This window comes from Macrotis lagotis, chromosome X (assembly GCF_037893015.1).
Source record: "Macrotis lagotis isolate mMagLag1 chromosome X, bilby.v1.9.chrom.fasta, whole genome shotgun sequence".
Taxonomy (NCBI): domain Eukaryota; kingdom Metazoa; phylum Chordata; class Mammalia; order Peramelemorphia; family Peramelidae; genus Macrotis; species Macrotis lagotis.
Window position 1 is genome coordinate 51980332 of NC_133666.1, and position 15611 is coordinate 51995942.

A 15611-nucleotide genomic window follows, 5' to 3' on the forward strand; every position below is an offset into this window, starting at 1 on the left:
TAGAGGTTGAGTTGGCAGCTGCTGAAGGCAGGTGGGGGGGGGGGGAGAGGAAGAGAACCTGCCATGTCATTCCACCACCATCTAGTGGCTAAAGTATTCCTAGGATTTGTTGTTTTCCCCAAGATTGAAACGACATGGCAGGGAAGCCTCAAAGCTGTTGTTTCCCTTAGGAAAAATGGGTAGTACCAAGTATACCAGAGTGGAGTCTATACTGACCTTGGAGTAAGGAGAACTGGGGTTCAGATTACCTGATGATCTGGGTTACTATGGAAGCTCGGTGTTGGAAACCTAAATTTGGCTGGTCTCTCTTCTCTGAACCTCAAGCTGTTTCTCTAGGACTCATTCACTAAGGCCTAGGCTGTTTGGGATCTGCCCTACACAGAGGGAGTTCACGTGTCTGACAATATTAGTGATAGTATCCCAGAGCCCATAATTTCTCTAGGGGAATGTAATTACTCTCTGACAAATATCCTAATATAGAATGACAATGGAATTCAGTCTGTGCCTGTGGAACCCAATGAAGCGAACATTATTCAGGAATTGTGACTCAGTTTCCCTAGCTTAAAATGGAGAGACAGCATTGGAATGTGAGTATGACCCTGGGTTTAGTGTCGTGGGACCTGGTTTCAAATCCTGCCTCAGCCACATAATGCCTCTGTGACTTTGAGGAAGTTACTTTATTTCTCTGGGCCTTGCTTTCCTCCTCTGTAAAACAAGGGCTTTGGACAACATAAATGGATGGTTTTAGGCTACTGCCAATTCAAACTTACCTCAAAGGAATGCTATGAGAATCACAACTGATCACCTCAGGGATTGTTCTCAGTTTCCCAGTTTGTAAAAAAGAGGTACACTGATATTTGCAATGCTTGCCCCCCTAGGGAGGAAATCATTACTCTGGTCTCCTTAGCTGAGGCAGACCCAAGCCAAGGGGAGCAGAATCCCTAACATTTCTTGCCCTTTGATGATAGAGAGCAATGATCTCAAGTATGAAAATGGGGCAAAATTCGTCCTTTCCTGTTACGGAGTCTGGAGAATCTGAGAATCATTTGTATTCAGCAGTAATCTTTCTCATAGACTGATCTGTTCAGTGAAGATTCTGCATTGCCCCCCCCTTCCCCCTCCTAAGCCATGTACACTGTTCATGTTTGCCTTGACAGCCATTATTAACAATCAGTTGTTCCAACCTTAAAAAAGCAAATACTAATTTTCCAAAGGAAAAAATGACTTTAGTAGGGTCTCTTAATTCAAGGAATGCTCCCATCCCCCCTAATCCCCACTTCCCCTGCAAATCACTCAGAAGTGAAGTTGAGATTCTCTGGACCAGTAGCATGCTCTGGTGAGTGAATGCATCTCGGACCCCTGATTTCCAAGCCCAGGGTTCTCTGTGTTGCAAAGCCATGGAGCAGTTAGACAGCTCCTGCTTGTTACTTTCTCACTCAAGCCCTGACCTGAACAGAAGCACTTATCTCTTGCTTCCTTCCAGTGGGAGTCCCTTTTAGACCTGTGAATTCTGTGAAGAGGACAAAGTGAGTGGGTGCTTTTATGATAGCAGGATCTCTCTGCCTTAAGTTTCTCCCCATTCCGGTTTGTCTTCCCCTCAGACACCAAAGTGATCTTCTTAAAACACAAATCTGACCATGTCACCCTTCTACTCAAGAAACTCCACTGGTTCCCTAGTACCTGCAGGATCAAATTTAAAAACAACTATTTGCTTATTAAAACCATTCACAATCTGCCCCCTTTCTGTCTTTCCAGTCTTATACTTTACTCCTCTGCACACATTCTGTGAGTTAGTGATACTGGACTACTTGCTAGGCCTTGCCTTTGCACTGGTCATCCAGTGTGACTTGGAATACCATCCTTCCTTGTCACTACAATGTCATGAATTGGAATGTCATTCTTCCTTGCCTCTACAATACCATGACTTGGAATGCCCATTCTTCCTTGCTCAACTCTGACTTCCTTTAATATTCAACTCAAAGTCTACTTTCTACAGGGTCTTTTCCCAGAACCCTCTTTCTTCTCCCTTTCTTCCTCCACCCCTTCCCAAATAGTTGTTTGCAGGTTGTCTCTCCCATTAGACTAGGAGCACCTTGAGGACAGGGACTGTCTTTTGCCTTTCTTTGTATGCCCAGGGCTTAGCATAGTGCCTGGTACACAGTAAGAACTTAAAAAATAATTGTTGAGGAGGGGGGAAGAAGAACTTGGTTGCCCACTGGCAGTAGTTTAACATTATTCCTCTCAGTGCCCAAACTGTGGTCCTTTGAGCTCCACTCAATGATATTCAACAACCATCTTTTTCTTATTAAATACCTACTGGATGCTTAGGATTGTACTCCACACTGTCCAGAGACTGTCATCCATTACTGTGATACTCTCCCATCTCCCCTTGACTTCTTGGAATAATCTGCAGATCTCTTCAAGTCTCTGGACAGGTGCATTTCCTCCCAGAAGCCTTCTCAGATGTTCTAGGACCATCAAATGCTCTTGCTGCCTCCTTTCCTCTAAGGTTGTACCTCTTACACATCACATACAATGTCCTGCTCTCCAAGGACCTACATTCCAATGGAGATTCAAATCTTTAAAGCAATTCCTTCCACATTTGAATTAATCTTAACATTTTCCCCTCTTAAGGTTCCTGATTTTTTCATTATTGTTATGAGGCAATCTGAGCTGCAATGTTTTGCTAGGTAACCTCTCATCTATCATAGTGTCATAGATATTAAATTCAAAGGAATCCAGAAGCCACCTAGTTTAACTCCTTAATTTTACAGATGAAGAAACTGAGACCCAGAGAAAAGAAGGATCTTGTTCAAGGTAACACAGTAGGTAGACCTAAGTCCAAATTAGTGGGACTCTTGAATCTAATGAAATGGCCACATTCTTTGAATTGATGTGTACATTTCCATTGGGTTGGAACTAATTACTGTACTTTACATAATTCTAACTTTAAATAGTGAAATTTCAAATATCAGAGGTGAGATTTCAACTCAGATCCTCTGATGCCATAGTCTTTGCCCTTTCTCTTTGAGTCACATGATTTTAGTCAGTTGTGATGAATACTTGGTTAGAGATAATAATAATAATAATAATAATAATAATAATGGTAATAATCAGCATAGTCATAGGGTCATTGACTTAGAATTGGAAGAGTCATCAAGCTCAGTCACCTTATTTTATAGATGAGGAAACTGAGGCCAGTCTGTCAGAGTGACTTGGCCAAGGTCATATAGGAAGTCAGAGGCAGAGCTGAGGTTGAAACCCAGGTCCTCTGACTCTATCTTGAGTTCTTTTCCCACTCTAACACTCAAGCTCCCCCTCCCATTGCCTAGTCCTGTGGTGAATGAGAACTGGGGTCTCCAAATGAAGACTGTGGGTTAGTGAAAAGTGAATGAATTCACATAAGGCCTGGGGTTTGAACCTTGCTCAGGATTTATCATAGATTGCTGCAAAGTAGCCTGATTAAAACTTTTTTCTCCTCCCAGAAGAAGGTTTAGGCACTTTGAGGACAGAAGTGAATCACAAAAGGAGGTGAAGTTGCTTGGGAGATAGAGACAGACAGAGAGAGATAAGGAGAGAGACAAAGAGAGACAGTCAGAGAGCTGACTGGGCCAGGGAGGGCCATCCGCCCAGAGGGGAGTTTAGGTCAGGTTTTATAATCTTGCCCATTATCTGGGCACTGAGGACAAAGGGGAAACCTCTTCTCCCCTTAATGTGACTGAAACCAGGTAGAAAGTTGGAAGGGGGGGTCAGGAATGGGGAGATGGGCACAAATTTTGTATCTAACAATGGAGCAATTAGAAATCAGCTTCCATCCCCGGAGTAGATAGCATTCTACACTTGGACAAAGTTGAACAGCAGAAAAGATGACAAAATCTATTTCTGATGACAAATTCCCTATATTCATAATTCTCTGCATCGGTCCTCTTTTGGGCAGCTGTACTCTCATTGGCATGGCCTAGGGACAGTTAGGCCTGGGTCCTTAGGAAGTCACTTTAGAGACCAGAGACTCAGAGCCAGCTTTTCTACCTTTCCCCCAGAAACTCAGGAAAAAGTTCTTTTGAAATGCTACCCCCCACCTTGAAAATTGACCACTTTAGCACACTTGTAATAATGCCATTCTCTGTTCTGGGGAAATTTCATTTTTCTCCCCGGAGTTGGTACTTGGCCAGACTTGCCCATGGAAATAAACTGACATGGCTGTGGGCAGCGATTTGGCCTAGACCCATGGGATCAGGAAAAGAAAGAATTCAGTTTTTTTAAAATAGCAGCTCCCTTGAGAGCCGAGCAGAGGGGTAAGTTGGTAGCAGAGGGGCAGCGGGCAGTGACTAGCGAGTAGGGAGTATGTGGCCTTGTCCTTAGGAAGGTCACATAGCGGTTGGAGCCGTTATTCTGCCTCATGGGATCCTGGGCCATTCTCTAAGGCCTTGGTTACAGAACAGTGATTAATTTACTTTGATGGGAACAGTCCTCACCCCCAAAGTTCCCTTTAATCACAGGGCTTGAATCCCACCAGCCACCAAGGGTGTCTGGTCTGAGGGATTCCTTCCAGGGCAGCAAAGAAGCAAATGCCAGAATGACCTGCCTGCTGAAGTCCCTGGCAGGATGTAAATGAGGACAGAAGACTTTGGGTGGGTAACGAGGTGGCCCCTTAGTGTGCAGAATGCCAGGCCTGGAGTCAGGAAGACTCACCTCCCTGAGCTCAAACCTAGCCTCAGACATGTAAGAGCAGGGTGACCCTGGACAAGTCACTTCACCCTGTTTTCCTCAGTTTCCTCCTTTGTAAAATGAGTTGGAGAAGGAAATGGCAGATTGCTCCAGGATCTCTGCCAGGGGGTCAGGAAGAGGCACACATTAATGAAAGTAACTGAACACTAGAAGATGAGATTCTGAAGCCTCGCAAACTTCCCATGACATGTCCCAAGGCTCTCTGGGGTTCTCTTACTCCCCCCTAGGCTTGAGGGAAAGAGAAGCTCTGGCCTTGTGCATCCTTTTCAGGCTTGGCCTCCTTGTCCCCCACAAGCCTTGGGAAGCCTCTGTTCAGATCCTGGTTCTGCTCAAGGTCCAGAGAAAATGCCCCCCCCATATACACCCCCCCCACATCACCCTCCACATGCACCACACTACACACAGTACACGCATACTTACCATACACACCACACACACACACGACACACTCACACATTTACATCACATATACACACAGCACATGCATAGCACACACATACACACAGATACCACACACATATACCACACACACAGATACCACGTGACACACAGCACACTCATACCGCACACACACACACACACAGACACCATACATACACAGCACACTCACACCACACACACAGATACGACACACACAACACACTCACACCACACACAGACACCACACACACAAAACACATGAAACACAGCATACTCATACCACACACACACTGATACTACACACACACAGCACACTCACACCACACACGCAGACACCACACACATACACCACACACAGCACACATACCACACCACACACAGACACAACACATATATATCACACACAACACATGACACACAGCACACTCATGCCACACACAGACACCACACATATACCACACACATACAACATGCAACATACAGCACACTCATACTGCACACACACAGACACCACATGACATACAGCACATTAATACTGTGTATACTCAGTATACTCACACCACACACAGGCACCACATGACACACAACACACAAAACACAGCAACTCAAACTGTACACACATATATACCACATACAGAGACCACATGATACACAGAACACTCATACACACACATCACACAACACACAGCACACTCATACCACACACACACAGACACCACACAAACACACAGCACACTCGCACCACACACACACACACACACATAAATACCGCACACAAAAAGCACACTCACACCATACACACACAGAGACACCACACAAATATACACCACACACACAGCACACTCATACCACACACACACACACACAGACGCCACATGCCACACAGCACACTCATACCACACACACACACACACGACATGACACACAGCACACTCATACCACGTACACACATATATAGACACCAAACCACACACACACACACACACACACGCACGCACACCACACTTCATTCTGGAAAGTACAAAGGGGTGTGGGATTCAAAATGGCAGTTCATCGGAAAGAGGTTTGACTTTTTGTATGGTTACTACTTTGACAGGTAGGTGTTGGTTGCCTAATTGTTTCTGGTCAAAACAAGAGGCAGTTATTAAGCATCTACCCAAGCTAGACTTTGCTGGTTCTTGGGGGTGCAGAGAAGATGTACTAGGTAACCTTTAGATTCTGCTGAGGGAAAACCCAAAAGGCACAGCTAAGCAGAAGTTACATATGAAGCCAATGCCAAGTCATTTGGAGAAGCAGTTGCTAACACTTGAGAGGGATCAGCTAAGACTTCATGGTACTTGAGCTGCAAAGACATAGTGATAGGGTGCAGGCTGTTGGATCCAGGGCCAAGCCAGTGAGCCAGTGTGCCTGGAGCTTGGAGTCTGTGAGTAAATGGGCCCTGTTAGAGGAGAGGCAATGAGCTCACATCCTACTGAAATGTTGTCACGTTACAGGGAATGACCATCCGGCCTCTTGTCAACTTACTAGATGTGACCAGAGGAAGAGAAACTTCGCCAACTGTGAGTGAACAGATTCATATCCGAGTAAGTGATTTGTGCAGCTTAAGGTCTCTTTATGCTTCAGTTTCTTCTCCTAGGAAAAGCACTCACGAATCTTTAGCCTCTGGAGGGGTGGTCAGGGGCACGGGTCCATTTTTCCTCTGCTAATTTGGGGAGGCCATCTCCTTCCAAGTTTTATACTTTGGGGTTTCTTACTGCAGCCATGCTGAACTGGGAATTAAATTTGGTAGCCTTAAATCCTTTGTGATTTGAGATTCAATATCATGTCCTATTTGGGTTGGAATATCATTCACTTATAGGCTGACCCATCTAGCCCCTGTATAATTGGAAAACTTTATTTACTGTGTTTAAGCTTTGGTGGAGTTGATATTCTGTACCATCAATAGTGTCTACAGAGTGAAAGGTTAAAGCAATGAGATTATAAAATATGCTGTCTGAGCAAGCTCTTCAACTACAAAAGACTCCAGCATCATATCATATGCTTTGTATTTTCTCTTGAACCCAGGAAAGTGTTGGAGAGTATTTGTCCAGGCAATATGACAGTTAACTATATTTCCTCAAAGGAATTGGATTTGATATGACAATTTCTATGTGAGATAAGTTATCCATGATCAAATACATAGAATGAGTTCAGGACCTTCTTGGGTTGTTGAAACAGTGCCTGGGGTTTAGAAGGGAACCCCCCCCCCCAAAAGTGTAAAACTTGCCTTACAACTCCTATTCACATCTTTTAGAAACCTCTGGGTTTCTCTAACATCTTTTCACACCTGTAATAGCATTTCCCAACACATTTGAGTCTTAAGTTTTGGTAATATAACTTATGTAACTAGCAATATTTGGACAGCGTATTACTTAATGATGGCTAAAAGGGATCAAATGGAAGATCTAGGCCTCTTACACAGAGAAGAAAGCCCATTGCATCCTGTTATTCTGGTCATAAAGATGCCCAGCTCAGAGCTCCTCAAGGATGGCCACTGTCTTAGCTTTGACTTCATATCTCCATCATTTAGCAGCTTGTGAGTGCTTAAAGAATTCTGGTTGACAAATTGATTGATTAATTATAATTTGATTGATTGCCCTATGACCTTGATCTTATGACTATATGTAGCCAGTCATTTTTTATTCACAGGCATAGTAGAATCTCACATCACTTATTTTTCTGAATCCTTGTTCATATGTGACCCCTTGTCATTTCTGCCATTGCATTGCCATCTGGCAGTTTGGAGAAGCAGTGTAGCATAGTGGATAGAGTGTGGCCTTGACTGCAAAGCCTCTTGGCTTAGGTTCAGCCTCTGGTACTAGCTATATGACCACAAGCAGATCAATGAATTTCCCAATAACCCGGACAACTCTCTAAGACTCAAAGTTTCAGATGAGTTGCCAGCCTACATAGATGGAGAATATTTCTGTCCTGTGAATTTCTTAGACTAATGAAATCACAGGTCCAGGTTACTTTCTTCTCCCAAACCCAAATAAAAAATGGTAGTTTTAGAATAAAACATTATGGCAAAGAAGGATTTTCCTATTACCAAAAGGAAAGAATTTGCCCATAGGATCAAATCTAAACTTCTTCAGCTAGTGTTCAGTTAGTTTCTACCCCTTGATCCTGTGCCAGTCCAATGTTTTGACTCTTTACTCAATGTGATCCTTAGGTTTCAGCTAAGTCCAGCTCAGTGGCATTGCCTCACTTAGTCTCATTCTATACACCTTTGCTTATTGCATTTCCTATGGATAGAATACTGTCTAATCACAGGTATAAAGTTACAAAGGACCCAAGGGCCATCTAAGAGTCCAAGGCCCTCATTTTAGAGATGAGGAAACTGAGTCTCAGTGAGCTTAGGTGAATTGCCCAAGTTCACAGAGGTAGTAACAAGAGTTGGGATTTGACTACTGTCATAAAACTATTGTTTTATGTGGTCACTATTCAAGTAAAGTTTCAGATCCTTTTCTTTTTCAGCTGCCTAGCTAGCTCAGTCAGTAGAATGTAAAGTATTAATCTCAGCTCATGGATTATGACTTTTATCAATGAAGCTAGGCAGGGCAGTGGTTAGAGTACTGAAGAGAATCAGGAAGACCTGAGTTCAAATCCTTCCTCAGACACTTACTAGTGATGCTGAACAAATCCCTGACCCCTCTGTACCTCACTTTTTTTTATTTCTCCAGTGAGATATTAGAGCAGATGATCTTGGAGGTTTCTTTTTCTGCTAGCATTTTGGATGATTCTTGACCCCATGATCCTAAGAAACATTCTCCAATGCATTCTCCTTTTGAAATTCATTTTCTTACTCTGATTTTCCTTAGCAGGAGGCAGGTTAGAAAGGGTTCTCAATGCCATAGGAGTTTGTATTTGATCTTAGAGATAAGGGGAACCCAGTGAAGATGGACATGGTGCTATCGAGTCAGAGCTGGAAGAGACCCTAGTGATTGCCTAGATCAGAATTTCTTCCCCTTTATTATTCCATGAGCCCCTTAGGCATTATCTGATAAAGCCTAGGGACCCCTCAAAAACTTGCTTGTAAATGCATTAAATGAAATACAGAGAATTTCCAAGGAATCCAATTATATTGAAATAAAGTTATCCAGATATTAAAAAATCCAAGTTCACAGACCCTAGGTTAAGAACTGCTAATGGCTCAGTCTTCCTTTTAGAGACGAGGAAACTGAGCCCAGAGGCAAGGTGACTGGCCTAAGGTTGATTTGGGTCTTAGATCTGTTTGAAACCATAAAGGATGGTCCCAAGACTGAGAGGCTGCAGGGAGGGAAGCTTATTAGGAGGCTTGATGTGATGGGGACCTGAACCTGATTGATGGACTATGTGAGTAGAGAGGATACATAGAAGAGAGGTTGGGGGAGCATAGAATCACTACCTGGCAATCGATTTGATGTGAGGTAAAGGAGAAGAATGAGTCAAGGTAGGGCAGAAGAACTAAAAGAAGACATTCATTATATAATAAAGCATAGGAGGTAGGGTGGCACCATGGAAAAGGCATTGGATTTTGTGTTGTATAGAAAACCTGGGTCTGAATCTCACTTCTGGTGTGGCTACTGTGTGACTCTGGGCAAGTCACTGAACTTCTCTTGAGATGACCTTTAATGACCCTTTCAATTTGAAACCTATGATCACATGGTATCACATTCTATATTTGGCTAGATCCTCAGTTGTGAATTTGAGTTGGGATATGAATAAGACTGACATGAATAAGATGAAGGGATAAGGATGGATTGTAATTTGTACTAGCAGAGGGAGTCCCCTCACTGAGAAGGTCTGAGAGCTACATATAAGCAAGTAAAGTTGTGGTGGAGAATTGTTTACCTGCTTTTATTCTCTAGTTGGAAGTATATATGAGCTGTTGGGGGCGGGGGGAAGAGGCTTGGCGGTCGCTTAGAGGGGGAAACATAATCACCTTATAAGGGAATGTTACAGAACTCGGCCCCTCATTGAGTAAGAGTTCATGGGAGGGAGGACAGAGGGGATAAAAGGGTCTGCTGAGAGGTTGGGGGGAAGAAGCGGGAATGTGATCACAGAAGAATAAAGACTCATGACCCACCTCAGGCGCTCTGTCTGGTTCTTCCCCCATCAAAGAGTGGGGGCCGGAGGTACCCCGAAGACTCACCACGCGTTGGACTGGTGAGTAAGAGGACGGACTAGCATTAAGAAGCCGGCGTTGTAAATAAAAACCCGGCAAGTGGTGCCCGAAACCCGGGACCTGATTTTGCTAGGGAACGTCTGAATCCGCTGGTCGGATTCTCCAGACAGCCTCGGTCGTTTCTGACCGGGAGGAAGGAGAGGGCGTTTACTCTCAGATATTGCCTGAAGGACATACCCCTATTGTGTTGACTATGCTTTCTTTCTCTCCCCTTTCTCATTCTGCTCTAATCACACTCCTTGCCGTGCTGGCCTGTCTGATTGTTCCCTGCTTCCTCCTTCTCTTTTGCCGAACGGGAACTTTCCAGTTCTGCCACCTGTTAGGATTGCAGCCTCGGCTAGTAGACAGCATGGGGGGCCGGAATAGTATTCCCGCCTTTGAGCCGGAGGAAAAAGAGGCCGTTGCAGGGCAGCTTTATAAACTCTGCGCTAAGCATGGTCGTAAATTACCTATCAAGACGTGCCGTGCTTTTGTTGAGAATATCTGGAACATCTGCCCTTGGGTGCAACATAGTGGGATCCAACCAGATAAATGGAAGGTGGTAGGGCAGCAGATGGCCTCCTATAATGACACCTGCCCGGGAAAACTGACCCCCGAGGATTTTACAGTGTATAAGATAGTGGATGCAGCCCTGCATCCCCAGAAGGTGACTTTAGCACGAACAATCAGCACTCAGGTGGATAGCTCGTTGGCGGGATCGGATTCAGAGGGCTCAGAGGAAGAGGGAAGGCCACTCCCTCCCCTGTATCCGTGGGAGGAACTTAGAAGAAACAATGGGGGAACAAGGGGCCCCCAGGGAGAAGATTCAGGGCCGGAAGTTTCCGAGCGCGGGGAGGGAGGGGTGCAAACAGCCCTCAGGGGTGGCAGGAAGAGGAGCGTGAGTAGGTGGGACCGGGAGGCTGCTGACGAGGAGGGAGGAGTCCGCGCTGATTGGACAGCTGCCGCGCCCCAGGCTTGGCGGCCCAGCCAGGAAACAGAGGCAAAAAATCCCCCGTGTTCCTTGTCCGCCCTTCAGAGATCCCCTCAAGGGCTCCGCCCATCCGGCCTACTTGCCACCAGTGCCTCCATAGCAATAGAGAAAGGGGAGGAGGTGGACTGGGATGACTGGGGCCTCTACCCGGTATTTACGGACCCCCTTACCGGAGCCCGAGACTACCGCCCTGTCCCTTTTAAGATGCTTAAGGAACTTAAGGAGGCCGTGACTAAATACGGCCCAAGCTCCCCTTATGTAAAAAGACTGATGCAAAACCTCTTTGCTACGCACCCTTGGACCCCTGCTGACTTTGACGAAATTGCAGCCGCTTGCCTAGATGCCTCCTTATATTTAGCTTTTAAGGCTCAGGCCCGCAGAGAGGCCTCTAAGCTGGCAAAATCCCGGGGTTATACTCCCCTGGATTTAGCCATTGACCTCCTGTGTGGAACTGGAGCCTATACTGACCCTGCTGTTCAGGCCCAGTATGGCCAGTTTGAGCTAGAGACTGTTAAAGAAACACATGTTGCAGCTTGGGATAAGATTGGAGCCATGAAAGGGGGGAGAGCCACACAGAAGTTGGTTGGGCTGAAGCAGAGAGCAGATCAGACACCCCTCTCATTTGTGAACGAGGTTAAAGAGACAGTGACTCGTATAATGGGAGACACCCCGGGATCTGATCTACTTATGAGACAATTGATTAAAGAGGGTCTTCGCCCCAAAGGGATCGCAGCCATTAGCAGCCTTCCCCCCGACGCTTCATTAGAAGGAATTGTTGACAAATTGCTGGACATGCCCAGCGAGGATTCAATTCAAGCCTTAGTGACTGCCATGGAGAACCGGGAGGATAGCCTCCTGACCGCCCTTCACGGTATGCAGGTGAGACCCACCTGGTTTGGGTGCGGAAAGCCAGGGCACCTCAAAGCACAGTGCAGGCAGCGGCCCCCCTCCATTTCAGTTCCGACCTGTTATTCCCGTGGAAAGCCAGGTCACATAGCCAGGTTCTGCCGATCCAAAGGGAAGTCGGGAAAAGGGAAAGGGAGGGGCCCGGCCGCGGGGCCCCCCCCGTGCTCGAAGACAGCGGCCCCATTACTGTGACTATCCCCGTGAGGGTTGACTATAGAGAAGGGACACAGCAGAGAGAGATCGGGCCTTGGGAAACCTCGATGATTCCCATTGAGCTAAATATTTTCCCAGCGCTCATCACAGGGGCTGAGAGATGTGTGGACTTAGTCACCCATACCCAGGTCATTTTTGGTCCCGGAAGTCCCACATCCGTAAGGGTCACAAACCCCCACCCCTTTCCCACCTTGGTAAAACAGGGCCAAGAGGTAGGAAAGGCGCTGCCCTTGCGGACCCCTCCCGCTCATGTGAACTGGGTCCACCCGGTCAGCTCTGGGCGACCACTGTTAACCGTCACGGTGGAAAATCAGAAGCTCGAAGGGATAATTGACACTGGAGCCGATTGCTCTGTCATAAATAGGGGACAGTGGAGGCGCGAGTGGCCACTCCTACAGAGCCCTCAAGCAGTGACGGGGGTGGGGGGCAATAGATCTGCCATGAAAGCAGCACACGCCCTACGGTGGTCAGCTTTGGAAGAATCTGGACTCTTCACCCCACTGTGCCTACCCGACCTCCCTTATGCATTATGGGGTAGAGATATCTTGAGCCAGCTTAACCTGACACTTGCCACCCCTGATAGCCTGCGGGGAAATTAATTGGGGCCACTCTAGAGATGAGCTTTTCCCCCAGAATAACATGGATTAATAAGAAACCTATTTGGGTTGAGCAGTGGCCCCTGACAAAAGAAAAGCTCATCGCCCTCACAGACATAGTAATGACCCTCCTGCACGAGAACAAAGTGGAACCGTCCCTTAGCCCGTATAACTCCCCCGTCTTTGTCATAAAAAAGAAAGGGGGGAGTTGGAGAATGTTGATTGATCTTCGGGCAGTAAATGCCAACATGATACCCATGGGGACCCTCCAACCTGGTCTCCCTATGCCCACTGCAGTCCCGCAAGGGTGGACTATTATAGTGATTGATGTTAAAGACTGCTTCTATAGCATTCCCCTCCACCCGGAGGACAAAGAAAAATTTGCCTTTTCCCTCCCCGCGATCAATTTCCAAGCCCCCAGTAAACGTTATCAGTTCACCGTCCTACCTCAGGGAATGGCCAATAGCCCCACCCTGTGCCAGCTTTACATGGATACTCTGCTACATCCTATCTTTTTAAACAGAAAGGGGGAGTTGGCAGGTCACCGACCCATTCAGACCTGTCTCAGGTACTATTTACCATGAATTTCCTACAAGTCAGGGATGACGGCACTACAGCCGCCCAGAGATTTTTCTCCCCAAAAGGACATGCTAAGAAAGAACCAACGCTCCTGCCCTCTCCCACCAAGGCCCTACCAGGCTCTAAAGTCATGTGGAGAGATGAAGAGGGAGGTTGGCATGGCCCTGTAACGGTAAAGAACAGAAGACAGGGCCACCTGTCATTTCATCCCGAGGATAAGATAGAAGAGCCAGAAAGATGGCTCCCGGTTTACAAGATAAGAGACCTTGATTAATGCCCAACCCTACGGGGTGAGAGGAATTTCTTTCCTTTTCAGGCCTTCTGATCATCGTAGGGATCCTTGGAGGTGCTCCATCTGAAGGAAATCCGACATGGGGAATACTCCGAGTTATTCCCTCTCCCCTTCCGGTAGCACGGACCAATACATCGATGGGGCTCCCTTCTGCCTCGGTGGGGCCCCTCATGTGTGGCCACAGGGGAAGACATCGAGGATCCCATACCATGGAGGGATTGCCAGATGGCGGGAGGATACCCCCTTGAGGGTGAACAAGGACGCTGATTCTGGGAATCACCCTACTTGTTGTCTGTTTCTGCCGCCTAGCTAGGCGACAGAGGGGCTATATGCTTCTTACTCAGAAAGCCTTCATGGCCATGGAGACGGGGGAGGATCCCCAAGTCTGGCTAGCCGCCATGCATGACATGTGACACCTAGGGGTAAGACGAGGAAAACCCTAAGACGGGCAACTTCTCCTGACCCAGCCACCTAAGACGGGCAAGGTCCTGGGTTGAAGGAGATGACCTAAGACAGGGTTCCTCGCCCCCGGCGGATCCCCAAGTCTGGCTAGCCGCCATGCATGACATGTGACACCTAGGGGTAAGACGAGGTAATCCCCAAGACGGGCAACTTCTCCTCACCCAGCCACCTAAGACAGGCCCTGAGGGTGTCGGGCGCCTAGGACGGGCAAGGTCCTGGGTTGAAGGAGATGACCTAAGACAGGGTTCCTCGCCCCCGGCTATCAGAGGCCAGTAGAAATGACACCGCTTAAGGCTAACCTCAGCACCGCTTAAGGTCACACCAAGTGATAACCTTGTAAAACAGAAAGGGGGAGATGTTGGGGGCGGGGGGAAGAGGCTTGGCGGTCGCTTAGAGGGGGAAACATAATCACCTTATAAGGGAATGTTACAGAACTCGGCCCCTCATTGAGTAAGAGTTCATGGGAGGGAGGACAGAGGGGATAAAAGGGTCTGCTGAGAGGTTGGGGGGAAGAAGCGGGAATGTGATCACAGAAGAATAAAGACTCATGACCCACCTCAGGCGCTCTGTCTGGTTCTTCCCCCATCAAAGAGTGGGGGCCGGAGGTACCCCGAAGACTCACCACGCGTTGGACTGGTGAGTAAGAGGACGGACTAGCATTAAGAAGCCGGCGTTGTAAATAAAAACCCGGCATGAGCTTCTCCAATTCAATTCTGAGCAGTTGAAAGGAAAGGGCCATGACCTTTACTTCATAGTCCTTAGGTAGAATGGTGGATCACAGTGTGTATTGAGTGAATGAAATCAGGATGCACATTTATATTTAAAATGGGGGATCTGTAATGCTCACAGGAGGGCTATTACTGCCATCTTCATTTATGATTACAGGGGTAGTCACAACTGTTGAGTAGGCAGTGCTTCCTTTTATGACTTGTGGCTTGGCCATCATTTTGGCTCTCCTCCCAATTTGCAGAAATTAGTGACTCCTTAGAGCCCTGTTTCCTTGACAGCTAGATTCCCATCTTCTTTTCTTGTCTACACGTTTTCTAAAATAGAGTAGGGCTTAGGACCAAGTAAGAGGAAGGATAGTTGTGAGTCCGCAATTTGTGTAAGTCCATTACTAACTTCCAAGTGGTCTACAAGTGTCTATTATTATGATAATGATTGTGATAGTGACAATGATGATGATAATGGTGGTGGTGGTGATGGTGATGATAATGATGATGATGATGGTGTTATGAA

The 15611-nt window shown here is 46.7% G+C and overlaps 1 protein-coding gene across 11 annotated transcripts in view; it reads left to right on the forward strand.

Moving 5' to 3' along the window:
* The window catches only part of LOC141500160 (sodium/hydrogen exchanger 2-like), a 105738-nt gene that overhangs the window by 48219 nt on the left and 41908 nt on the right, over positions 1 to 15611 (forward strand). For 10 of the 11 annotated variants that reach the window (XR_012471853.1, XR_012471847.1, XR_012471848.1 and 7 more), the window contains exon 6: positions 6642 to 6731. Coding sequence is in view for 3 of the 11 variants with exons in the window: in XM_074203116.1 (XP_074059217.1) it covers positions 6642 to 6731 (90 nt within the window). In the remaining 8 variants the exon portion in view is untranslated. The remainder of the gene's footprint in view (positions 1 to 6641; positions 6732 to 15611) is intronic. The other variant, XM_074203114.1, reaches the window with a different exon arrangement.